Raw genomic sequence first — 26,853 nt, 5'->3', positions numbered from 1 at the left:
CTAACTGTTGGAGGTCGATCCCCCGTATATACAGGGGTGGAACTAGCCCAATGGCTGCAGCCTAAGGAAGATTTTCGGGAAAAAAATAATTACACATATATAGCCTAATATTTTAATTATAAATATATATATATATAATTAAAAGTCTTCCACATTTGTATTTGGTGTCAAAGTTTGTCCCAAACATCAATTTTAATCATTTTTCATTAACGTATCTCCAAAAGAGAAGCATTTTTTTACAAAAAAAATTCACCATTTCATGAATAATATGGCTCTAATTCTTTTTTTTTTTCTTGTGTTTACAACTAGCATGATTTATATGATTTAATGTATACTTTTATTTCTAGAAAAACTATAGAAAGTGCTAGTAAAAAAAAAAAATCATTAAATTTTAAGCTAATAACTTTAGTTAGTCCACCCATTAAAAAATTTCTGCTTCCACCCTTACATATATATTTACACATTTCACATTTGTGCACAAAACACAACAACGTGGACAAATTATGCACACAGTAGCTGACAAAAGAAAAACAATTTAAACACTCAAAGGAATTCGTTCAAAAAAAAAAAAAACATTCAAAGGAAAAACTTGCTTCCCAATGGAATGCAGCCCAATAAGTTAGATGGCATCAAACATTCAAAGGCTCCTGTTGAAGATACAACATCATTTTTCTGGCCCATCGTTTTTTTTCCCACAATATGTTTGGGATCGGGGAATTGAAGACTTTGTTGCGCCAAATATCTAACTTTTTTGGGGGTCTATTATTGTAAAAATAAGATAAACTTAGACTATATAAATCCTTGCTCAAAATGAACATTAAGTACAATAAAATCAAATATGTTCAAATAGGATTTTTAAGAAACGTATTAATAGCCTAGACTTCAAGTTATTAATAGCGTTATAAACTTAATATTATAACTCTAGATTCATTATCTACGACATATTAATAACATCACGTGACAGTATGACCGTCGTACGTACTCTCACTAATCGTAATGTAAGTGATTGTGCCAAGCTTTTTTTTTTTTCCCTTAATCTCTTGTAGTAATTTTTGTATTAGGAATTTGTCTTTCCACAATACTCTTGAAGAGAGTATAATTTTGAAAAAGTGTAAGAAATGTCTAGATGTCATGACCAGATAACCATAGCCTTGTTTGAGATATAGAAATTTGAAGTCGGGACTTGGTCAAACATTGCTCTGTGGACACAGGTTTGATATCGTTTCTTCAAATCACCCTAAAACTTTTTTTCCAAAAGGAAACAGAAACAAACAGAATATTTTGCTTTTTTGATATAATTGTACAATCATGCTTTTCATATTCAACATTTTTCCACTTTTAAAAGATGATTAGACCAGGAAAATCTTTAGCAATTTCAACACTAATTTTCGAGAACCTCTGAAAAGATTTTGCCAATCAATCAATCAATTTTTACCTAATCTTTGTTTGCAAAAAGATTCCCAATAATTCACATACCTCCATCTGCTACTTACCATGACCATGAACATGATGAAGGGAAGGCATGAAAGGGACGTGGAGGAAGGCATGAAAGGGACGTGGAGTTAAAGTCTTTCACTTCTCTTTTTTGGTGTCTACCTATTTATTTTTCGGCTCACATAATGAAGGGATTGGCTACTCTTATTACCAGTGCCAAAGCAGACCCACAACCTTGAGTCGGAAAAACTTATGCATAACATCCAACTGTCAACTACTATCAGTATGGTTTTTTGCCTCCTTCTGACCCTCGACTCTCTTAAAGAAAATCAGGCCCTTTGGTCATCTAGTCACTACTCCATTAGTGCATTTTTCTTTTGATCGTACGGATAGGAACAACTTTTTTTACTTTTTTTTTTTTTTTTTATTGTCTATCAAATAAAATTTTTTTTGGGTTAAAAAATGACATGATACAGTGCCAAAAGTGCTGTGATTTGAACTCAGATCCTATTTTGGAAGATTTCAAGTCTAATCTTTTCTTTTCCTTCCTATTTTCTTATTAAATATAAGACTACATGTTTTTGCTTTTGGTAGAAAAGCCTAAAGTAAAATGTTTGCTTTAATTTTTCCATATTCTCACTACTTTTTAGATTAATGCGCAGACAAATGTACGTACCTTGATGTATAGCTGCACGTGGGAAGAGCTGTGTGTGGGACATGTTACGTTATGTTATGTGAGTGAATGGAAATCTTTATGATGAGTTGAATGAGTTTAACTACTTGAGTTTTGAGAAAAACAGTACATAAATATCTCTATATATATTTTGTACAAGTGGTATCTACTTTAATCTAATCTAAACTATAGAGAGGGGAATTCGAACTCGAGTGCAGGGTGGGAAGAATATCTATTCTAATCAACTTGGCTAAATCCGTGTCTGTACAGTACATATATATATTTAATTATATCTGATAAGCCCAAAAAAAAACAAACAATTTACTCAAAAGTCAAACATGTACTGCTTAACTTCTTGTACAGCCAGAAGAACTAATAAAGCATGGAAAGAAGGTAATCAAATAATAAACCCAAATCAAAATATGATGAGAATGATTGAACCAGAAGAATATATATTATTTAAGAAGATAATTAATCATTTTGTTATGTATTAATTGCACTAGCTAGCTATATAAAAAAAAATTAATCATGTTTATTAGCATATAATAGAAAATTTGCAAATATGGCTTAATTGCTCCTGTAATCATTGGGGAACGTTGTATAGCAATGGAAAGAAGAGACTAGGGAGTTTTTCGTAATGATGTGTTGGCCTTGTGCTGATGAGGAATAGAATTACCGATGGGATTTGGTCCTGAATGTACTTCGTGCAACACTTTCCTTTGGACATGATCGGTGGCTTCTTCAAACAATGACTGCTGTTGAGATTATGAAATCAAAAAGATCATCAGGAAATAAAATAAGAGAAACATATCGTAATTCATTGATTTGTAAAGCATACGTATATATGATCACCTCACCTTGTCCTGGAAATCATCATTTGCTGATGATTTTCTCACTTTATTTGTCTCCTCCACATCTAAAGCACACACATATAGACGCATATGTCAAGTAGAGATCATTAGAATTATTGTTGTTTGTGTATGAGAGAGAGAGAGAGAGAGAGAGAGAGAGAGAGAGAGATGAGATACCTTGTAGTTTTCTTGTGGCCAAACTTGAGTAAGGTAAGAGATCATGGCAGACTAGGATTAAAAGAAAAATTGAGTAAAGGTTCATAGTGTCTCATTAGTAGCAATCATGAGAGAGAGAGAGAGAGAGAGAGAGAGAGAGGAAGAAGGCTTAATGCATTGAAGGGAAAAAGAAGATATCGGGCAGGTAGACATGTATTTGACTACTGTCTTTTTAGTTAGGGATCGGTGTACAGTTGGGAGATGATCAAGTGCATGCAGTCATAATATAATACATCATGAGTTTGAGTTAAATGCTGAACCAAATGAATGAATTAAGTGATGAGTAATTTTTCATTGTTCCTGTCATTTTTCACTCGTACTATAGTATCTTAATTAATAATATTTCGTGATAATACCGTCTTATACACGTTCATTGTGTAAGTGGAAAGATTTTTAAATTGAATAAGAACAGTGGACATATATACGACGAAACATGACGAATCATGTACAATTTCTTTTTTATGGTGAATGAATTAGAAATTTGCCAAAACCTAATAGACTAGGCCCTTCAATCATGTTTGGTGAGCTGGATTGGATTGGATATATTCAATTAAAATAAACATGAATCCAGTTTGTTGTTTGGTGGACTTTTGTGTGCACAACGGACTGGATATGGATTTTAGATATTAGTCCATAAAAACAGAAACTTCTTAAACCATCGTTAGACATCGGTTTAGAACGAAATTATCGTATCGTTTTCTCTTTCAGCACAAAGTTGTTGTCTCTAGTTTGCCTTCTTCTCCTCTATCCTCTCTTTTATTCTCTCTCTCTCCTTTCTCCTCTCTTCTATTCTCTCTCCTTACTCAAACAAACTTCAGATTTCGCGAATCTTTGTTTTTTATAATCTCTATATATATAAAGCAAAAGGCAGAGAATGGTGAAACATTCAAAATATCAGAAAATACCATTGGTTAATTCAAACATTAAGAAATAAAATTATTAATTAAATGAAGATAATATGGTAAATTCACATTTTTTTATATTAAAAAAATTAAAATTAAAAACAAAATCAGATCATAGATCATACTTTTATGGAACATAACTACCCATACTATCTTTTCTTAATTCTAAAAATAAAATAAAAAGGGAAAAGGAAAACCAATTGACACATGCGTGAGCATTTGTCAAGAGGCTAGTTTTATTGATGATTGTTGTCTTGATTTTTTGAGTTAGATGTCGAATGATGTGTTTTTTTGTTTAAATGTTCTGTTTTTTTTCGTGATCTGAGATTAGAAACTAATTATTGGTTAGATCTTGATATGAGTTTGAGTTTTTGGTTTAATTCTTGCACAAAGTTGGGGTTTTCCTTGAATTTGAGGCAAAAAGTTAGGAATTTGCATCTGATTCTTGTTAAGAAAATAAAAAATAAAAAAAAATAAAAATTTGAACTCAATTCCAGTCTGTTGTTTGGTGCAAAATTAAATAGGTACTGGACTTAAAATCCAAGTCAATCCAGTCCAATGCTTCAAAACTCATCCTAGCTAGTCCAAACCAGCCCACCAAAAGGGGCTTCGTGTTTGATTTTCCTGATGGAACTAACTGGGGCATTTGAACGATAAAGGGTAAGTGCCCAATAAACTAACAGGGACGAAATCAAAGCTGTACAAGTAGTAAAGGGGAAGACAATTGCCACTGGGCATACTGTGGAACTCAGCAAAACCCTGGCCGAGCAACTACAATGCTAATTAAAAGTGAAATTCTAGATAATAAAGCGCAGAGCTGCTTCTTGAAGCCAAAAACAATTTCACAACAGCAATTCTTTTGTTCTATGTTCTTAGGAATAAATAATCAGCCGTAACCGTATAATACTTGGATAATGGCAAAATGGAGACACGGAATATATATATCCTTATTATGGAGGACTAATTCAAAGATCTGCTCTTCCAGGATATCTGGGGAATGGAATAACATCTCTAATATTGTCAATCCCGGTAGCAAAGAGAACCATTCGTTCAAAGCCTAAACCAAAACCACAATGTTTTACAGTCCCATAGCGCCGCAAGTCAAGGTACCACTCATATGGCTCAAGTGGCAGACCCATCTCCTCTATCCTGCAATAATACATCCATCAAACAATAGATTTGTCAAGTCAATATACTACATCAAACTATCCGTTACTTGAATGATGCAGAGGGGCAAAACAATTGCTATAAAAACCTTGTGCAGAAGAGTACTCCAATGAAAATAATAATAATAATAGCAGATAAAAATCACTAAAACAGACAAAAAAAGATACCATTGGGGTGATCAATCACACACTATAGTTCTCATACCTGCTCACTATAACATCGTAACGCTCTTCCCTTTGGCTTCCCCCTATCAACTCTCCCACCTGAAATATAAGAAAAGCATAAACGGCACACAAATTATACACACTGCTAAAGTATACAACAGAGCACTGAACTCGATGATATAAATGTTAAGAGTATAATGCCCACCTTTGGTACCAGGACATCCATAGCAGCCACTGTCTTTGAATCATCATTGAGCCTCATGTAGAATGCTTTGATCCCTTTAGGGTAATTATAAACAATAACAGGCTTCTGAAATCTCACCTCCGTCAAGTATCTGCACAAAAGCAAAGCAATAAATTGGTCCGCTAAATTTAATCAAAAACTGTAATAAGACAAACCAGCAGAATTAACGCTATGGGAATACCTTTCATGCTCAGATGCCAAATCAATCCCCCACTCTACATGGTTCTCAAACTTCTTACCATTTTTTACAGCCTCAGTTAGCAGCTCCACTGCTTCTGTATAAGTTATCCGAACAAAGGGTGTTTTAGCGACCATTGTTAGACGATCAATGCAACTTTTATCAATTTTGTCAGCCATAAATTCCATATCTTCCCTGCAATTGTCAAGTAACGACTGACATAGATATTTTACATACGCCTCTGCACAGTTCATATCATCCTGCATGAACACACAAACTGTAAGACTTCTGCATGGAAAATAAGATTCAGATGTGAAAATTCATGGACAACAAAAAGTTTAGGAAGGGGCAGCTTCTACGTTTCCATGGACAATAAGATTAAAAATAAACACTAAAATCCAAAATGTATATTGAAGACTACAGTAAGATTTAAGCTTCACATACCTCAAGCTCTGCAAATGCTATTTCAGGCTCCACCATCCAGAATTCTGCCAAATGCCTCGAAGTATGTGAGTTCTCAGCTCGAAAAGTTGGCCCAAATGTATAGACAGTACTAAGAGAACATGCATAAGATTCGACTTGTAGTTGGCCAGAAACAGTCAAAAAGGCTTGACGGCCAAAGAAATCTTGGGTGTAATCAATCTTCCCATCCTTTCGAGGGATACCAGGTTGAAGCTTGGATCTCTCCTCCAGTTTCACGAGATTATCCTTTGCCTTTTGAAGCTCAACCACAGCAGCACCAATTTCCTGCTTACTTGCTTTAGCAGACTTGAGCTGAGCAACATCACTTCCTCTCTCCTTGGCAATAAGCTTCGCAGCTTCAATGTCTGCTTCTGATGGAGGAGGGTTCTCAATAAGATCCTTTTCCAACTTTTCAGCTTCATTAATCAAGGTAGTGACTTGAAACATCTCACCAGCACCCTCACAATCACTGGTGGTGATAATTGGAGTCTGCACGTAACGAAATCCATGATCGTGGAAAAATGTGTGGGTTGCATATGCCAGGGCATCTCTGATTCTAAGGACTGCAGAAATCTGAAAGTGGATACACAAGATACATGATAATCAAACACTAATTATTAAAGCGTAAAAGGTCCTATAAAAAAGAGAAATTAGAAAAAGGCCTCGGAGGCAACATATTATCATCAACAACTGCTCTTTAACATCTCTCAGTCAAAAACCAGTTTCATGTTCAATCAACCATTAAATTTAAATTTCATTTATTTGTTCTGTAAGAAAACAGAGTTTTATTAATACAAAACAAGAAAGTAGAACCAGGGTGGACAAGCTGTCCAATCAGCATCACATCAGTAAGGACTAAGCTACAATGGAAAAAAAAAATGCACTTTCTAACATCTGTTCAAAACCAAAGCATTATTTACGCTCCTAAGAAACAGCTGCTTCCAATCAACCAAACAAGAACGTAATGTCCCTATAATGTGAATAAACTAAAGCACCACTGAATGCATAGCATATAGAGTTACCTTAATCACACAAAGGTTGATCATGTTTCTAATCAATAAATGTACAGCATATAGAGTTTAATCACATTGATAACAACAAAATTCAAAAAAGTATATATATCTAGTCACATAGTATATCTGTGTGCATGGTTTATGAGCTTATGCACGTTTCACGTCAATGCAAACAGCTTACCGTGTTGGTTCTGGAACGTAAATGAACATAGTCCCTCAAAAACTCAAGGGGGAGCCTGGTCTTGGGCAAGGGGTACTTCGTTGGGTCAACCAGACCCACATGGATCACCTTCTCGACCCGAAGCTCCACCTTCTGCCTTTTCCCATCTGGGGGAAGCTTAAGCACGCCATCCACGACCAAGCTTGTACCAGTCAGCACAAGCTGCCCAAGGTCACCCTTGTCTGCTTCCACAATGACCTGAAGGTTGCCCGAGCATGACCCATCATTCAGCTCCAGGAATGCAAATGCATCCTTGTCGGCCTTCCGACCAGTCTTCACCCACCCACCAACCCGGGCTAGCTTCCCGGCTAACCCGGACCCTCCATCAGGACGCAAAATGATGGATTTAATGGGGACTCTATTAGAAAATTGCGCTCTTTGAACGGAGGCATTGTTGTCTAAGGTTGCTGTGGCCAGTTGCGCAGTCAAATCGTCAGCCATTAGGTGTTGTAACTTGTAACCTAAGGCAAAGAGTCGGAATTCAAAAACTTCTCTATGAAATAGCTGTCAATATTTAAACCAGATTAAAAATTCAGATTTAATTAAATTAAGCATTGCAGATTCAATTTAATACTTCGCTGGAAAAAAAGCAAAAAGAATAAAAATTTCAGTAAACAGACGACAGATCAATGAGACCCACAACGACACGCACACTCAACAACATATTCACACACACACACACACAACTTCATATAAATCAACTCGAATTACATATTAATCAACATTAACACGGTGAAAAATCCGGATGAAAAATTACCCGATTGCAGAGAACGGAGATGGGCAAGCGATGCCGAGACGAAGATGACTAACTAAGCTCACGGCGAGCCAGAGAAGGGAATCTTTGACTTAAGGCGGTGTGACGCCGCACCAGTGGTGTGCCTCTTGCGCCTGTGCGGTGGCGTATGTCTTCGACGCAAAGAGACAGAGAGAGACTGAGTGACAGAGCTGAGAGAGAGAGGGTGAAGGAGAGCTTAGAGGAGGAGGCGGCTGCGAAAGATATGAGTTTTTCTGGTTGGATTCTCATCTGCGCTGAGTTTTCCTGTCATATAAGAAAAACCCTGCCACTTCACCTACGCTGAGTAGGATTCTCATCCAATTAGAACTTGCCACGTGTCCACCCAATTAAAAACATAAAAATTTGAAAATTAAATAAATATCCCTGTAGTTTGCTGATTTACCACTTTGATCTACGTAGTTTCTATTTTGTTAATTTTAGGCTTAATTTTATCATTTTAAATTAGAGGATTTTAAGAACACCTTATAGATTCAGTCAAAATTCTTATCATTCGGCTACAAATTGAAATTGCGGAGCCAAAATAATTATATCGGCAAATATAATGTATTTTAAAAGAATAATACTATTTTTATCACATTTTTATACCATCTTATGTGGCAGCTGAGGTGAACAGCCACATCAATTAAAATTATTTAATATTTTCTTTTCTTTTATGATTTATTCTAATATTTATTTTTCTAATTGTCTTAATTAAAATACACTTCATTGATTTAATTGATGTGACATATAATATGGACATGCCACATCATGTGGTATAGAAATGTGGGATAAAAATGTGATAAGTGTAGCATTATTCATTTTAAAAAGAATAATACTAGTCTTACCACATTTTTATACTACAATTTCATACCACATGATGTGGCAGCTGATGTGTACATACCACATCATGTAAAATACTAGTTTATGTTTTTCTAATTTTATTTAGGCTTTTTATCACAAATGATCCTTAGTGTTTACGATTTTATCACAAATGGTTCTTGACTTTTTTTGTGACACTAATAGTCCTTAACGTTAGTGCTTTTTATCACAAATGGTCTCTTCGTTAAAAATTCTGTTAAGTGTAATAAGTGGAGCCCATATGTCCAATCACATCGTGACATGTGGATTAAATAAATATAGAAATAAATTTGTTTTTATTTTATGAAAATCTATTCTCTCTCAGTCTCTCTCCCCCTCCCCTCTGCCCTCTCTCTTCCCTGTGCTCTCCCTCTCCCTCTGTTTTTTTTTTCTTGCCTCTACAGCCTGACCACCCCATGCCCACCCACCCATCTCCCTCTGTATATTTTGCAAAATAATCACTTGCACAAGGTAGTTTCACATTTCCTTTTACACAAATATTTATTCAAACAACTTAAAATAATTAAAAACAGAGGGGGAGAGTAGAGGAAGAGAGAAAATACAGTGGGAGAGGGTAGGGGAGTTGGGCATGGGTTGCAGCTTGCGGGTGGCTGTGTTAAAAAAACAGAGACCAATAAAAGAATCCCAAAGACCATTTTTTCTTGCAGGTGGCAGGCAATGGGCAAGAAAAAAACAAAGGGGGATTTTGGGTTATGATTTATATACCACTATACAAAGATGGAGAAAGATATATGGGTTATATTATTATTTTTACAGAGGGAGAAGGAGAGGACAGGGGGGAGAGAGCGTGAGCAGAGGGGGAGAGAGAGGGGGCGGAGGATGGAGAGCGAGGGCAGAGGGGGAGAGAGATGGAGTAGAGGAAGGGGGATGAAAAGTTGTAGAATAAAAAAAGGAATTTTCATAAAAAAAAAATTATTGAATTATTTTTTCATCCACATGTCACAATGTGATTGGACATATGGGCTCGACTTGTCTTCCACATCAGACACTTAACAGAATTTTTAACGAAGGGACCATTTGTGATAAAAAGCCCTAACATTAAGGACTATTAGTGTCACAAAAAAACCTCAAAGACCATTCGTGATAAAATCTTAAATGTTAAGGACCATTTGTGATAAAAAAAAACCTTTTATTTATTAAAATACACTTCATTCATATAATTGATGTGGCATATGATATGGACATGCCATATTATGTGATATAGAAATGTGGTATTTGTAAAGTTTTTTTTTTTGGTCACACTGCAAAAAATGGAACCTTATATCCATCATAATCTTACTCCCACCCAAAAGCAAGAGTATTCTCTTATTTTTGGCTAATCTTGTGTTATGTTACCACACCTACTTTTCTGTCTATTTCTTAGGTGTAATGGATGAGCAAATTGAGACATTTATGGCTCCACTAGTTTTTTTTTTTGGTTCTTTTTCAACCATATCTGGTTCTGGTTGCTCCGACTTTGTTCATATTCGGTGCTGATAGGACTTGTTTGTGGAACATATTCCTCCAGTGGCGCATGGCATAGAACGTGAGTATATATATTCCTCCAACGAATTCTCTAAGGGTGTGTTTGGTAGGCTTCACTGGATTGGACTATCTTAAATAGTACTTGAAACCCATGTTTGTTAAGATAAGGGATTAACTTAAATGAGATTATATAGTCCAACAGTGAAAAATCTCCCTCACTCGTTGCTCCAATTTAGCGAGCTTGAAAAGCAGCTCGCAATATAACACCCACGCTATATTGAACTCGGGAGTTCGAACTAAACCATCGCAGAACTAAACCTTCGCACTATCATCGCCCAACCTCACTATCACCACCACCAACCCTATCGACAGCAACAACAACACCCAATTGAACACCCAATCAGTTGACCCAGAGAGCCCTTTCTATCTGCTATGATTCCTCATGAGGTTATCTAATTTCTGCAACCAAACAAACCCAGATCACTGGCTTGCCAAGATCGAAGAGGATGTGCGGCATGCTTGGGAGAACACATTTGCTAAAGCCAATGTTTGAAGCTTTCTTGATTGAATAAAAAAAAAAAAAAAGAGTCAAAAGGGGAGAATGAGAACTGGGGAAAAAGGGGATCTGGAAGTGGGTTATGATGGGGGAGAGAGAGAGAGGCAAGAATGAATCTATTAATCCTAGGGAGCAAGAGAAGATGGCTTCAGTGGGGTAGGGGAATCGCAGCAGGCATTGATGATTTGATCCATAAGAAGCAAAACCTTTGTTTTTTCTATCTGTCTTCCAATGCAATGAACCTAATTATTTTAAACAAAACAAAAAATAGAGAGGAAAAAAAAATATAAGAAGAAAGTAAAAAGAATGGGGAGGTTGAGTTGGGTCTGCATCTAATGTGTTTTTTTGTTTAAGATAATTTTAGATTTTAAAAAAATTCAGAATTTTTGTTGTCTTTTTTATGTAAAATTATTGTTTTAAATTTAAATATTACAATAATTATTTTTTAATCCGACGACACAGCACCAAACATAGGTCTTCACTATTTTTACAATCCAGCTTCTTAGTCCGACGCAGCACCAAACGTAGGTCAGTACTTAATCCAGCTTAGGCCAATCCGAGCTAATCCGAGACAGTCCCAGGACTTAATCCAGTCCATGACAGTCCACTGTGCCAAACGACCCCTAATGTGGGATGTGAGAACGGACGCTTATGGTTCAGCGTTTGAACGTTCTCTCACATCCCACATTGCTGCCGCTTCCTCCGACTAAAATCTTTGCTTGAAATTAATGATTTTTGTAATCTCTCCGCTTTTAGGAGTAACCTCTGGACTTGTAGGAGTCACTTCAAAGTGTGCCATCTGCAAGCTTCTTTGTTTGGCAGTTTTTTTTTGGGTCTTTATAAAGGCATACATTTTGAAAGGCAACATCCATCAAGCATGTTGAAAATTTATTGTACCTATCTTAGATACAAGCTATCCTCAATGAGACTGAAGAAGATTCAAAACTGATTTTCTCTCTGGCATGCTAGGAATGGCTCCTTTCACTTGAACACAAAGAGAAGCTGCCGCAGCTGGAAAAAATGAAAACAGAAAAAATCATGAGCAAAATTGTTTTAAGAAACATTATCAAAATAGAATAAGGGTTGATGCAGCCCATACCCGCAAATCTCAAGCACTCCCTTTTGGACTTGCCCTCCACAAGAGCCACCGCAAAAGAGGCAGTAAACGTATCACCAGCTCCAGTTGTATCGAGTACTTTTGCAGCAGAGATGACAGATTGTTTAATTGGTTCTTCACCTTCTACAAATAGAGCAGACCCTTTGGACCCAAGCTTCACTAGGACTTGCTTAACACCCTGAAATTAGACATAGAATGAAACTATGGCTTAGTCAAGCCAGGATATACGAGCACCTTCCAATTGTGCTTAAATGACAGACCATCATCCAAATCAAAACCAAATGACAACATAAGAGCCAACACAAGAAAGCTGATAGGAATAGTGTTAGAATGTCATAAAAATACCAGATTCCAATATCTGCATGGTATTTCCCTTCCTGGTTTTTTATATGCCAAATCTAGATGGTATGCATAATAATGAATCTTCAGGTTTCAGACACCAAAAACAAAAATTCAAGTCATAGAAATGGCAGTCTAGAAGCATGACTATCTGTTCAAAGCTTTGAAGACTTCTGGCAGCAAAACTTACCATTTTATGAAATTTCACCACAGCATGACTAATCTGTTCAAAGCTTTCAGTTGGCATTCCTGTCAAACGACGAAGCTCAGTTTCATTTGGGCTCAAAATATCAACAAAGTTCAATAATTCCTGGGAGATTGGTGCCTCCATTCCTCCAGCATCCAAAATGACTGGTACGCCTGCACTCTTGGCAGCCTAAATATAAAATGGTATATCAGACTATACATGAAATTATTACAAACAACAACACAGTCCAATAGAATCAGAATGTAAATTAAGGGCCTATATGGTCACTCTTTGATGTCTAAGAACAGACCAACTGCCTCATGTAATTCAAGTGACTTGAGTGTGGTCTGCTATTGGATTCAACTTTTAACACAAAATGGTTATCAGTGGAAGGTATGGTGTAAAGCCAACAAGACAACTAAAGTCCCAATCAGAACTGAACCAAAAAAAGATCCTATGATTAAACAGATTATCAAGCAAATGACCGATTATCCTTAAGCAAATTACCTTATGCCTGCAGAGATCCTATATGGTGTTATGTTGTTTACAAGGCACAGACCTCAATTCGAGACTCAAATATCCAAATCAATAGCACATAACACCAATTTAATCGTTTACAGTCTGTAGAAGTCATAATTGTCACATACAGTTTAAGAAGTCACTATTAAATCATTCAATTTCACATGGCAAAAAACAACATAGAATATTTAATTAGATTCACACACATGCAACAAGTAAAATATAAGTGTATACCTTCCTGAGCATTTATTCTATTCAATAAGTTAGTCCGAAAAAGCTATTCTGAGCAAGACATCACTTGTAATTTCAAACTCAAAGTTGGTGGAACATCCTTCCAGAAGCTACATGGATCTTCCTTCTCCCACAAAACTAATCAAGCTATTATGTTGATTACTAAAGAACCAGTGTACTGTTGAGCTAATACTGTTTTTTGTTGTTCACATCCAGTTTGGAAACCCCATAAAAATCCACAACTCAAAAATGTACTATTAAAACTCCTTCAGTTTAACTCACAATATCTCTACCTTTGATCTTCCTGCCGCATTCTGATCAACAAACTGAAGGAAATGTCTTGCAAGAAAAACAGAACAAAAAGCCTAAAAGAAATATCAATACTGCACAGATTCACGCATACAACAGCCAGTCAGCCCTTTTACCTAGATCCAAGAAAGCTCAAAGCTTTCTAATACCCAACATGCATAATCACAAATGCCAATAACATAAATTTCAAAAAATTTCAATTCCTCTATCATATGGCCAATCATCTTCCATTCTGTAACAAAGTAAATGAAACTTTCTTAGATTTCAAGTTGAAACACCTTCAACAAAACGAATCCTGTTGTAATTAAAATCAAAACTAAATCATCAAAGACTTCACGAAGTCATTGTAAGAGCATGTGATCCTATTCTAGCAGAAGACAACAATCTCCAAGAAGCTTACCATCTTTCATCATTACCCAAAGTGTAACATCCAATTTGATTACTATTAAATAAATAAACAAAAGTGAATTTAAAAATTAAAAAAATAGAAAAGCCCTGACCTTTGCAACCTGAGTGTTGACCGATTCTGGGATCTCCCTCTGAAGCAAAACAATCCCAGCATTCCTCACAACCTCCAAATCCTCATCAGAAAGCTTCTCAGGCCAGCAGTGCATGTTGGCACCACCAACAATGATGATGGAGTTTTGCCCATCAGATTGCAACATCACCACAGCATGCCCAGTGGGTGCAGCAGAAACAGCACTCAAGTGATCAAGGTGGACCCCACCACTCTGCAGAGCCTCAGTGATCAGCTTCCCATGGGCATCTTCACCCACCTGACCCACAAAGTATGTTGGGTAAGAAAGCTTGCCTCCACAGGCAGCCTGGTTGGCGCCTTTGCCACCAGCCAGGGTCTGGCCATTCTTGGCTGAAATGGTCTCGCCTTCTTTGGGCAGCCTGTCAATCTCCACATAGATGTCTGCATTGGCTGAGCCCACTACAACAAGAGGCGAGCTTGTGATGGTGAGAGGGGTTGGTGGGTTTGGAGTTTTTGATGCATCTGTGGAGAAACAGGGAAATAGGTTTCTTCTATTGGATTGGTTTTGGGTGGTGTTGTTGAATTGAAGATGTGGGTTTGTGTTGATTGCTCTGTTTGGGTGGTTTGAGAAATGGGTTTGGATTTTATCGTACCATTGATTTGATGGTGAAAATGCTACCGCTCTCATGGCACTCATTGCAGTCGCTCTCTCTCTCTCTCTCTCTCTCTCTCTCGCTCGCAGAAATTAGCTTTGTAGGACTAATCGAAAATTCTAATACTTTTTAGCAGATGGATTGGCGAGTTGGTAACAACAGTGATTTCACTTTTTTACACCCCAGTTTGTATCTCCCTTCCCGCAAATTAGATGAAAACTGGGACGATCAGGTAAAATCTAAAAAAATCCAAACGTCCTAACGTGGTCATCAGAGAGCCTCTTTCTCCAAATTCATGTAAACGAAAGCCACGTGTCCCAAACACAAATCTGCTGCTCCAAGTCCAGTGTTAGTTGCCTGATCTATCGAATCAAAATGCCGATCTCAAATCAACACCGAAAACAAAACACTAATCGAACGGCCAGCATTGATTTACTACCATCCCTCGTTTCATATCGACAACAGAAGATAATTTTCGGCTAACGATATTGTGCCCATTTGCGATTGCTGTAGGTAAACGTAGAAGTTATATAAGAGAGTTGAGTTTCAGGGTCGTCAATGGCATCTTCTGGTTGTAGTTTGCGCTTACCAACAACAGCAGCTTGCATTTCCTCGAAAACTCAGTTCGTCTTTGGCTTGAAATCCAAGAATTTTGTATTGAATTCCCGACCTTTGGCCAAACCGAGGCTCTGCTTCTCTGTTCGTGCAATGGGTTCATCTGCTTCTTCACCAGACAGAAGTTCTCAAGGTATTTTCTATTTAGGTGTATATATATGGTGACCCAATGAAGAAGTCAATCTGAATTTATTTTCCATTTTGAAAATTGATATTGGATTTTGTAGAAAGATATGTTATTTAATATCCTCGTGTTGTTGGGTGATGCCCAATTCTGTTAAAAGTTCAAATTTTTTCTCACATGAAATGGATTTTCATTTATGCATGTGCAGGATAAAGAATCTTTGATTATCATAATTTTTATGTTGTGTTTCTGTTTACTGGTCATGTGCAGAGACAGGTGTGGTTGACTATAAATCTGTAAGTGATCAAGAATGGAAGAAGCGGCTTACCCAGGAACAGTTTTACATCACTCGTAAAAAGGGAACAGAGAGGGCTTTCACTGGGTATATTATATGCTTCTTTAATCTGGAATTTGATGTTTGTTATTGCAGAAGATCCACTATCTTTCCAACTTTGTTAGCTGAAATTTTGAACTTGAAATTTAATTCATTTTTGGGAGCTTTTGAGGACCTACTAGGAAGTTTCGAAGTAAAATTTTCATCTTGCAAGTTATGTTAGGCTCTTCAGACCTAAAGAGGCCTTTGGTAATAGAGGGATGCTGATTAGTTCTTTGTTTTCTCTGCGATCTTATACCCCTTGAATCTTGTATAATAGGAAAATATCTATATAGGATGTGGGAAAATTTTCTTGCAGTTCATGCATTCTAGTTATATGGCATGCACATTTTCCGCTAGCTCAGAAGTAGAATTACTAGCCATTTTTTTCGGTTTCTCGAATGGAGGAGGGCCTAAGCCTGACCAAACAAAGACAATTATTAGCCTTTCTTTACAAACAATTGAAGAATGGTCAGTAATTGGCTTTGTTTGCATAATAATAAGTCAGAAGGACTTTCTAACCATGTCATGAGGCAAACATGAGCAAGTTTCTGTATGCATTTTATAGGGTTGGAATCTGGCTTCCGACTTAGGAAAAGGCTGAGGACGGGAGTACTTAGGATAGTATCATAGTATACAGCATAAAGGATGGATTTTTCTCTTTTCAGCCTTGATCCTTGCTCGCCCGCAAATATCTTTTTACCAATTGCAAGCTTGAATACATGGTGGAACGAAAAATGTTGCTCATGCTTACTTCCCACACAAGCACAACCAAACAACTGATGTTGATGGAGACAGTTAGCTACTTGCGTTCCTCTTATCAAATTTCACCTGTTATTCATGTTGGCCTTTTTATCTTAATCTTCAGGGAATACTGGAATACCAAAACTCAAGGAACTTACCATTGCATATGTTGTGACACACCTCTATTTGAGTAAGTACTATTCTATCTAATTTTGGGCTTTTCATTGAATATTATGCTCTTGCACATTCTTTAACATCGATTGATAAAAATATTTTCTCCTTCAGATCATCTACCAAATTTGATAGTGGAACCGGTTGGCCATCTTATTACCAGCCGATAGGAAACAATGTGAAGTCCAAGTTAGACTTGTCTATTATAATCATGCCTCGCACGGAAGTTCTTTGTGCCGCATGTGATGCTCATCTTGGCCATGTCTTTGATGATGGACCACCACCCACGGGAAAGCGTTACTGTATAAACAGGTAAGTAATCGGTTCCCATTTTTCTTTTCCATTTTTTCTTGCCTTTTCTCCCCATATATTGAGCTTTTATAGTGGACTTGTTATGACAAGAAACTACCCCTGCAGCGCCTCTCTGAAACTAAAACCGGAGTAGGAAGCAAAATCTCGCAAGAGGGTGACTCTTTAATGCCGGCTCACCAGAGGATTGCCAGTCAGTTACAGACGTGGACAGAACTGTTTCATGAACTCACAAATTCAAATTGTTAGCCGTGTTTCTTCATGAAAAAGAAGATTAGCCATGTTTATGAGGACCTAAAGTGTATACCTAAGGCAAAATATACATCTTAATATTAATATCTCATGTATAGATTAGATTGCAGGATATTGGCGGAATGTGCTTCTTTTACTATCAACATTTTGGGGCTTCCTCTTGCAAACTACACTAACACCTCTACGAAACTGTTCAGTTTGCTCTCCATTTTTAAGAGGACAATACTTCCCTCTTAACCCATAAGGAGAAACTCCTCCTTAACTGTAAGGAGGAATCCTCCTTACCTAGTGATGTGGCTCAACAACGAACTGACATGAATACTTTTTTTTCCCTCAAAAATATTTTTGTTTCTTCTATTTTATCATTCATAACTGATTTTGTTTTTCTTTCATCTAAAACTCCAAAAATGTCTGTCCTTTAAAAAGATAAAACTCCATGAAGAAACCATGCCTACCAACATTGTCAATGGCAATTTGGCTTAAGGTGAACTGTTGGAGAGGAGTTAGAAAAGTCCACAAAATACTTCAAATTTAACTGAGGTATGAAATAAAAAAAGAAATTAATTTTACTAATGAAAGAAAAGGTAAAAACACTTTTGAGACTTTAAAGAAAAAAGTACATATACCAATTTGTAGTTAAGCCATATTATTAGGTAAGGAGGAGTTTCTCCTTACCCGTATGGAGAGAAGTACTCTTTCTATGAGGTAGCTCGATGATCAGGCACCTCTTTCTTGACATGAAAGTTCAATGCTGGTGAGAAGAAGGAAAGGCAAATATTCAATAAAAAAAACTCTATTTTATTATTATAAAAAAAATTAAGAAATAAAAGAAATTTTAAAAAATTATTTTTTTAATAAAATGATGGGATTAAGAAATAAAATAAATGAGTTCGAGAAGACTTGTGTGTACTGTGATTAAACCCAAAAAAAAAAAAAAGTCTAGGTGCTTAACACATTTGTTTCATTACTTTAGTATTTGAAAACAAATTTTCCAGTAGTCTTTTTCTTGTTACATTGAAGGAATCAAATTCCGAATAGCCTAATCATAAGCTAATTCTCCGCTTGGATGAGAGAAAATAACTTAGAATTTAACTAAAAGTCGGGAATTTAAAGGGAGAAATTAACATTCCCTTGTTTGGTAACTTAAGTGCGGAATTTATTAAATGACGTACGAACAAAATTGTGGAAATTGCGGCATCAAATTCCCGAATTTAATTTCTACTAAAATAGGTATCATTTCACAATTTTTATAGTGCCATTGACAAAATTATGTAATTTACAAAATTCGACATACATAAATTCAAACACTGAAATCTTCAATTGCCAGAATTGAAATGATGGAAATCTAAATTACATCATTTGAGAATTCTATGTAATTTCCAATTTCGTCATCCAAACGGAGGGCAAGAGATTATTTTTCCAATAAATTTATTTATACTTAGGAGGCTTTGATTCGTGGAAAGGAATCCATAAGGAGTATCAAGCAAAGCAAATTTACAAGAATGAAGGATTCGAACTTGAGTATAATAACAAATTCACTACACTAACCAACTGACTTAACCCGCATATGCGAACTTAATTATTTATATTTTTTTAATACAAGCTATAATCTAAATTATAGAGAAATGAGGTTTTCCTCATACATTAACACGATGTTATGAGGTTAAAATATGAAATTACTAGTGTATATACTAAAAATCCTTTTCAATTGAGTTTGGCCCGTTGGCCAGCTTACCTTTTATGGAAGGAAGAAATTATATGAATTTTGAGCTAACCCTTTCGAAAAGCTAGTCGTTACTCGTTACTGGAAGCGTGGAACCCAAATCCAAGAAACAACTGTACGCACAAAACCCCCCCACCAAATATTAACCCCCGAAATCCAAACCCGTTAAACCCTCTCCCTCTCTCCCCCGCGCCCGCTCTCGCTCTCGCAGAGCCGAGACCCAGACCACCATCTTCTTCTTCCTTCACTCGTCTCTCCCTCAACTTCAATTATGTACGGAGGCGGTGAGTACATGAAAAACCTAACAACACTTGCATGCTATATTCGATTTCTCTGATTTGAATTTTTTGGGGCTTTCTTTTTCTCTGGTTTGCAGATGAAGTCTCGGCTATTGTTCTTGACCTCGGCTCCCACACTTGCAAAGCTGGCTATGCCGGCGAAGATGCGCCCAAGGCAGTCTTCCCATCAGTATGTGCTTATTTATTTCAACTAAATAGTTCAGCTAAAATTTTCATAATGTCAATCACATTACTTTGGGTTGTTCTTTTTCTTGTTCAATTGCTAGTTACCGTTAAAAAGTTCACAACTTTGTTGCTGTGCCTAATCAAAATGCAAACTTGTAGTTTAATACTAAGCATTTTTGCTTTATAGATCCAGGAATGTTACAATCTGGGTCAAGTTACTGATAATGCAGAATGTGTGTGGCTTTGCAGTTACCCATTTGAAAATTTTTAAACTACAGTACTGATGGAAAATCATCTTCAGTAGAAGGGGGGTTAAAGTTGATGGGATTTATGCAGTTAGGTGGGAAGTTCATGGTTGCGTTTGAATCAGTTGGGAATTTTTGCAGAATGGCTGGAACTTTTCTTATTTTTTGAATTTATTAGTTATGGAATTATAACATATGCATTGAATTTCTGAGCATTAGAGGATGGACCTTACTAATTAAATTTGTCGAATTAGGTGTAGAATTTGTTTACTATGTTTTAGTCCGTTAATTGGAGAGTTATTATTACTAGTTCATATGTAAATTTAAAATTTAAAACTGATGTTGGTATCTGTTTTTGTTTGTTAAGGTTGTCGGATCAATTGATCAAATGGAAGTTGAAACTGAAACAGAAAATAATTCCGGACCTGCTGTAGATCCAAAAAGTAATTCCAAATCTCTTGATTCTGACAAAGCCAAGGGAAAACGCAAATTATATGTGGGATCTCAAGCCTTAGGGTACCGTCGGGATCATATGGAGGTCAGTCTCTATTAAAAGTTTTTGTCATTCGAGCACTTTTTCTATAAGACTTTGATTAACTACTGCTGTTCTTTCAGGTGCTGTCACCCATAAAGGATGGGGTTATTGTTGACTGGGAAGCTGTGGAGGGCATATGGGACCATGCTTTTAGGTAACTACTAATGGATGAATCAGTATTCTACTATGCTTTAAATTTACTCTTTCAAATTATTCTGGGAGTATCTTCTTGTGTTTAGAAGCTTCTCATATTCAACTGTATTCTGTTATTCAAGTAATTTTAATTTGGACTTAAGAGATGTATGTAATACTGTAGCTTCACTTTACCAAGGGCTTGGATTTTACATTTTCCCAGTTATTTGTCCATCTAGAAATTTCGGTTTCCCAATTATTTAATTGTGTTTCTGTATATTACCATGTCACTAAGTGCTTGCTATTTGTTCCAGGGAATGCCTATTGGTTGATCCTAAAGAGCATCCAATGCTACTTGCAGAGCCATCTTCTAACACTCAACAACAGAGAGAAAGGTAAGCTAGCAATTATTAAATTTTCTCATTAGCTCAAAATTGTGACTATCTAGTTAAACTAAAATGCTTATGTAATTGTTAATGTATTCTTTTGTGACAAACTTGGACTTCACGGTCAAGGATAAAAACATCCGCCATACAGATAGCTTAAATAAGGGGGTATTTTGGTTATTAGGGTTGGGTGTGCCATCCTTAAGTTTTTTTCCTCTACTTTCTTTCTGTTTGGATCATGTCAGTGGAAATCAAGCATTTTTGCTCTGTTAAAGGCCGATAGCAGGGAAATCTTGGGAATATAGGGGAACCTTTGCTATATCAGGAAAATTTCTGGGATAGAGGGGAAGAACTTGTTTCAACCCCACTATCAGTATCAGTGTCTTGATATGTTGCATACTGATGTTCCTGTACTATTGTTACATACTTTGATTTTGTTGTTTTAAAGTTTTTAACTTGTAATAATTATGCCCAACCCACTTGATAAAAGGTTTTGATATAAATGTTATTATCTGCTCCATCGTTATTTATGGTTTAATTGGTGTGTCTTTATATTTTTAGTTTTTATGTTAAGTGATTGAGGTTTGTCTTGTACCTGACAGGACGGCAGAGCTTATGTTTGAAAAGTACAAAGTTCCTGCCTTATTTTTGGCCAAGAATGCTGTATGCCCCTCTTCATCTCATCTCCTTGATTCCAACTTGTAGAACATGGATTAGTATTACAGAATCTGTTCTTTTCTTCCTTTTAAAATCAGTCTGCAATTGGTGAGTAACTGGAATACTTTTGATGCCAGGTTCTCACATCTTTTGCATCAGGCCGTGCTACCTCGTTAGTAGTTGATAGGTAGGAGATTACATAATTTTGACTATGATTGCATATAATTTTAGTACGTTCACATCTTCTTTTGTTTTAAGCCAATCTTATATAATTTGGTATATCATTTCTATTGTTGTATCCTTTCTTTTTCACACATATGCATAATCTTATTTTAAGTCAAATTGTTCACTTGGGGCTCAACTTGGGGTTTGGTGCAGACCATGGACCTATACCTATTTGCTTTATGTTAATCATAAGTAGGAATAGGAGGACAGATTAAGATGTATGTCTTGCGAAGGAAGAGAATGTTTTTACCAATTCAATATCAGTAGTTCAGTTTCAAAAAATGTCAACCAAAGTATCTATCTCAGTGGAAATGTCAGTAAAAGTGGACGAAAATGCAGAAATTTTCTTAAATCTGAAGAAAAATAAGAACATTTTGAATGTAGCTTTAGGAAATCATAAACCTAGACAGTGTATCAATTGAAATTTTGGAAATACTACATCTATGAATTTGAAATTGTTTACTATGCAATGTACTTGTTGAAGTTTTTAATACTGCTTCTAGAGTGATTTAATGTATTTATTGTCCCTTTATGCTTTTTCTGGATTTATGGCGTGCAAAACTAACATATGGTATTGCGCATAATTGCAAAATTCATCCAGTGGTGGAGGATCAACTACAGTTGCTCCAGTTCATGATGGCTATGTTCTTCAAAAGGTACTTTTCACTTTCCAATCAAATTGGATGATTGACCTCCAGTACAAGTTAATTTGTAGTTCATTTTTATATAGTTACATTTCTTGTTGAGCTAAATTTTACTTGATTTTCTTTGTGAGCTACTCGTATAGTGGCCTCTTGCACTCTGTAAACGCCTTTACCAACCTTATGTCAGAAGTGAATTAAATGGGAAATTTAAGAAGGGTTTTGGCTTTAAAAGTTTAATACTATCATATTTTGCTTGTTCAACTTTTTACAGGCTGTGGCATCTTCTCCTATTGGAGGAGAATTTCTTACTGATTGTTTGACAAAAAGTTTGGAAAGTAAAGGAATGACGGTGAGTGACTACGTAAATTTCATTTGGAGGGTAATCATTTGCCTGAAGTTGCTCTCCTTTTTTTATTTAATTATTTTCGTATTTATTTGTTTTACTTGTAGATTAAACCCAGATATTCTTTCAAGAGAAAGGAAACACGACCTGGAGAGTTTCAGGTACTTTTTGATTCTATTGTTGGATGTATTCTCAAATAGTTGAGGATTAAGAGTTGCAATATGCTTCCAGTCTGAAAATTGTATTGATGGCTTGGTGCATACCAGCTGCCTGATTATTATGTTCCTCTGGAATTTGCACTTGTTTATTTTTTAATCAATCTTGAGACTCAGCCAATATTCAACTTAGATGCACATGTATAGCTTTAGACTTATTTATTTATAGCTTTATATCTTTATTACCATATCTCAATGTTGTAGGTGGTAGATGTTGATTTTCCAAATACCACAGAAAGCTACAAACTCTATTCCCAGGTCTGTGATTTACCAGAATATTTCTTATTAAAAAGTCATATTCTTTTTCCTTTTCTACTAAATTTTGCTTTGTGGCAGAGGGTGGTTGCTAGTGATATCAAAGAATGTGTGTGTAGAGCCCCTGACACTCCATATGATGGTTTGCTATTCTTCCTTTCCCTTATACGCTTGAGTGATTTAAGAAGGCTTGTTGCTATGTCCATAGCTGTATTAAATGCTTGAATCTTCAAGGAAAACAAAAATGTTCATTTAGAATTTTAATAGGATTTTCATTTTTTTTTCTTTCCAGAAAGCGCATATTCAAACATTCCAACGACCTCATATGAGCTTCCTGATGGCCAGTGAGTCTTATTCTACTTTATGATTTTCTATTATTAAGTGGGTTCTTGTTTCCCCTATTCTTTTGCATCTTTGAATTCCTTAGGTCTGTTATCGGTCTTGCTAATTCATGGTGCACCTCATTAAATGATGAATGCCTAATCTTGTGCAAATTGAATACTGTTTAATTAGCTTTAATTTTTGTTTGTTTTATAAATATGTAGTGACTTTGTGATCATGATACAGGACAATTGAAATTGGAGCGGATAGATTCAAGATTCCTGATATTCTATTTAACCCGTCCTTGGCTCAGGTGGATGTCTTCTATACTACATGATGCCTGCTTTTAACTCTTTCTTGAATGCTTGGAAATCTCATGGGACATATTTCCATTTAACCATGCTCTTATTATTGTCTGTTACATAATTTCATGTAATTGACGCTTTCAAATTTCCAATTTTGTCTTAATATGTGAACCTTGTGTAAAGTGAGATATGGCTGTTTCATCTTGAGCATTTTTCTTTAGACAAGAAACAATAACTTTACTGAAAAAGAGAAGATAATGCACAAAATAGCGTGGACAAGAGGTCCATCATATGTGAACCTTGTCCATTTTCAGCAGTTCTTTGCACTTAGATAATTGATGGCTCAAAGAATATCTCTTAAGTTTGTTTCTGTGGGAAGAGTAGTAACTTCTTTTCATGTCTACTAAAATTGGTGATATTTTGATACTTAAAATTTTCTTAATGAAATTTAGGAAATTGGCTAGTTTTATATGTGGTTACACAGTTGGAATTTTAGAGGATTTGATGTTACAATATAAATAAAAATGGTTGGACCACATTTTAAAAGTCAACTGTAAATTTCACTTGATAAAAAAAGTTTGATCTCTGATTTTACTGTGATATCAGTGTTACCAAATGCTATTCTGTTGAAGTGATTTCTCGATGGATTGGTTGCATAAATATATGTTTTAGTTGGTACTTTTCCTGCATGTTCTATCTATCTTATTTTGTTTCTATGAAATGTCAGACAATTCCCGGTGTTGAGAATTTTGCGGAGATTGCTCCTCTTCGTGGTTTGCCTCAAATGGTAATTCGTGCTTTATTTTCCAATGAGTGGGTGCTTCCATGGAGTTGTTTATCTGTTTTTGTTTTTGTCCCCCCTCATTTTGTTAACTGATGGTTTACTCTTATTGTTTGTTCTCTCCAGGTTATCGAGAGCATTAACAAGTGTGACGTGGACATTCGTCGTGAATTATTTAGTAGTATACTGGTAAAATGCATGAAATCACTTGTTTTTTCCCCAACTAATTAGCAAAACCTAATAGCATAAAGGAGTTTAGTAGACATCTGGATGCAAAAAAAATATGTTTGGGTGGGACTTGGTGAATAAGTGTTGCAAATCTCTGTGGTAAATATGAAGACTTCCTGAAAATTGCTTAATTTGTTACATTCTTGGAATTCCTTGATGTACAACTTAGTGGAACACGCTTCAGAAATATGATATGGTTGCTCCTTTTTTAATCAGCTTGCCGGTGGCACAGCATCAATGCAACAGTTAAAGGAACGCCTTGAGAAAGACTTGCTGGAGGTATTGCTTTTCAATGAAGCACTAACATGATCATATTTCTTTTTCTCAGCCAATGTTTGGTTATTGAATTTGGATTCTATTTCTTATATCGTTTCAATGGGTTGGTGTTAAGAATTTCACTGTGTGTGTGTGTGCGCGCGCAGGAGTCTCCTCAAGCTGCTAGAGTTAAAGTATTGGCGAGTGGGAATTCAACTGAAAGGCGATTCAGGTAAAGCCAATACATAAGCATATTTAACTTGTACCTTTTTACTTCTCTCATATAGAATACACTTAGAGCATATTTTACCGGATAAAGCTTTCACTCAGTAAAATCCTTTCAAGTTTCACCTTTATATAGTTATAGTTTTACCTCTTATTCTTGCCTGCGTTATTAAATGTAATGTTGGTAATATAACATTCATGCAATTTATCTTCCCCTGACTTCATTATGGTTTTTTTTTTCTTTTTTGCAGTGTTTGGATAGGTGGGAGTATACTGGCGTCTCTTGGTTCATTCCAGCAAATGTGGTTCTCCAAGGCTGAGTAAGTTTCATGATTTCACCTGTGTTTGCACTTAGACTAGCTTGTTTAGCGGTATAAAACAATATACGTCTTTAAGTGATGATTAAGAAATCATACAGTGTGTTCAGTGGTTCTCTATTGATAGTTTGCTTCATGTGATTGCAATCAACAGGTATGAGGAGCATGGGGCTTCTTATGTACAAAGAAAATGCCCTTGAAATTGTCTTCCAAACTGCAAGTAGGAAAATTTGTGCTTGATTTTCTCTTAATTATTACATCCAGATTTAAAGAAGAAAATTAAAAACATGAAATTACTCTGGTGTTTTCAGGTCTCTCATATGCTCCCTCCATCATGCTAACCTTTTCCAGAATTGTCAAAGCTTCAAACGTGTGTCGCCGATACGGATGATAGAATGCTTTGATTTGTATCAACCGACACTGATGATCCCTTATATTGTTCTGTGGCGTACTTTTCATTACTTCAGCAGATTTTCACATGTTAAATTAATGTCCAATTGATTAGGGGGTTTATTGTGGTAGTTCTCATCGTTTCAAAGCATATTGTTGGACGTGTTTTAAATGACTAACGCTTGTTGTAGACCAACCTTTGCTACTACCTCTCTCTCTCTCTCTCTCTCTCTCTCTCTCTCTCTCATAAACACAAAATATATTCTTCAATTAGAATAACGGAAAATGCTACGCGGTGAATGGTATTGGACCTCATACCATCTAATCAAATTAATATTATTTAGTATTTTATGTCATGGGGAAAAAATTTAAAAGATATGGGTCCAAAGAGAAAAATTAATTATATTTTCATTTCATATTAAGTTTACCTGTGCATTCCCAAGGAAAAAAAATATATCAAACCTCAACTTGGCCTTGTGTAATTGGGTTAAGGAGTGAATTGAGCTTTTCATTTTGGTTTTCTTTCATCTTGATATTCTTTTGCTTTATGCTATTAAAAAAATAAATAAATCTTCCCTGTAGATGTAT

General features: G+C 35.9%; 4 protein-coding genes across 5 annotated transcripts; 2 read left to right on the top strand and 2 right to left on the bottom strand.

Annotated features, from left to right (window-relative positions):
* On the bottom strand, positions 4,786–8,551 carry LOC18778225 (asparagine--tRNA ligase, cytoplasmic 1). Of its 2 annotated transcripts, none has more exons than XM_020561777.1 (7): positions 8,282–8,551; positions 7,486–8,028; positions 6,274–6,864; positions 5,833–6,089; positions 5,613–5,742; positions 5,448–5,506; positions 4,786–5,225 (listed from the first exon to the last, which is right to left on the bottom strand). In XM_020561777.1, exons 2-7 carry the CDS (start codon positions 7,963–7,965, stop codon positions 5,042–5,044), a joined length of 1,701 nt encoding a protein of 566 aa, XP_020417366.1. In that variant the 5' UTR covers positions 7,966–8,028; positions 8,282–8,551; the 3' UTR covers positions 4,786–5,041. The 2 variants fall into 2 exon arrangements, with proteins under 2 accessions (XP_020417366.1, XP_020417367.1); XM_020561778.1 differs by having other exon boundaries at positions 7,486–7,985; positions 8,282–8,535.
* LOC18778864 (ribokinase) lies at positions 11,973–26,505 on the bottom strand. Its single transcript, XM_007211360.2, has 5 exons — positions 26,475–26,505; positions 14,401–15,109; positions 12,845–13,030; positions 12,298–12,493; positions 11,973–12,209 (listed from the first exon to the last, which is right to left on the bottom strand). The coding sequence occupies exons 2-5, from the start codon at positions 15,073–15,075 to the stop codon at positions 12,118–12,120; spliced, it is 1,149 nt and encodes a 382-aa protein (XP_007211422.1). The 5' UTR covers positions 15,076–15,109; positions 26,475–26,505; the 3' UTR covers positions 11,973–12,117.
* LOC18779026 (peptide methionine sulfoxide reductase B1, chloroplastic) lies at positions 15,535–17,789 on the top strand. Its single transcript, XM_007212038.2, has 5 exons — positions 15,535–15,779; positions 16,041–16,152; positions 17,012–17,077; positions 17,173–17,370; positions 17,476–17,789. Exons 1-5 carry the CDS (start codon positions 15,590–15,592, stop codon positions 17,501–17,503), a joined length of 594 nt encoding a protein of 197 aa, XP_007212100.1. The 5' UTR covers positions 15,535–15,589; the 3' UTR covers positions 17,504–17,789.
* On the top strand, positions 19,369–26,473 carry LOC18781334 (actin-related protein 4). Its single transcript, XM_020561495.1, has 21 exons — positions 19,369–19,626; positions 19,719–19,810; positions 20,419–20,589; positions 20,667–20,740; positions 21,033–21,113; positions 21,707–21,767; positions 21,899–21,948; positions 22,588–22,642; positions 22,902–22,979; positions 23,081–23,134; positions 23,393–23,446; positions 23,525–23,585; positions 23,736–23,787; positions 24,011–24,077; positions 24,797–24,856; positions 24,977–25,039; positions 25,295–25,357; positions 25,501–25,565; positions 25,810–25,878; positions 26,030–26,095; positions 26,187–26,473. Exons 1-20 carry the CDS (start codon positions 19,614–19,616, stop codon positions 26,073–26,075), a joined length of 1,329 nt encoding a protein of 442 aa, XP_020417084.1. The 5' UTR covers positions 19,369–19,613; the 3' UTR covers positions 26,076–26,095; positions 26,187–26,473.

Source organism: Prunus persica, chromosome G4, assembly GCF_000346465.2.
Source record: "Prunus persica cultivar Lovell chromosome G4, Prunus_persica_NCBIv2, whole genome shotgun sequence".
NCBI classification, from domain to species: Eukaryota; Viridiplantae; Streptophyta; class Magnoliopsida; order Rosales; family Rosaceae; genus Prunus; species Prunus persica.
This window is presented reverse-complemented; position numbering and strand designations above follow the sequence as displayed.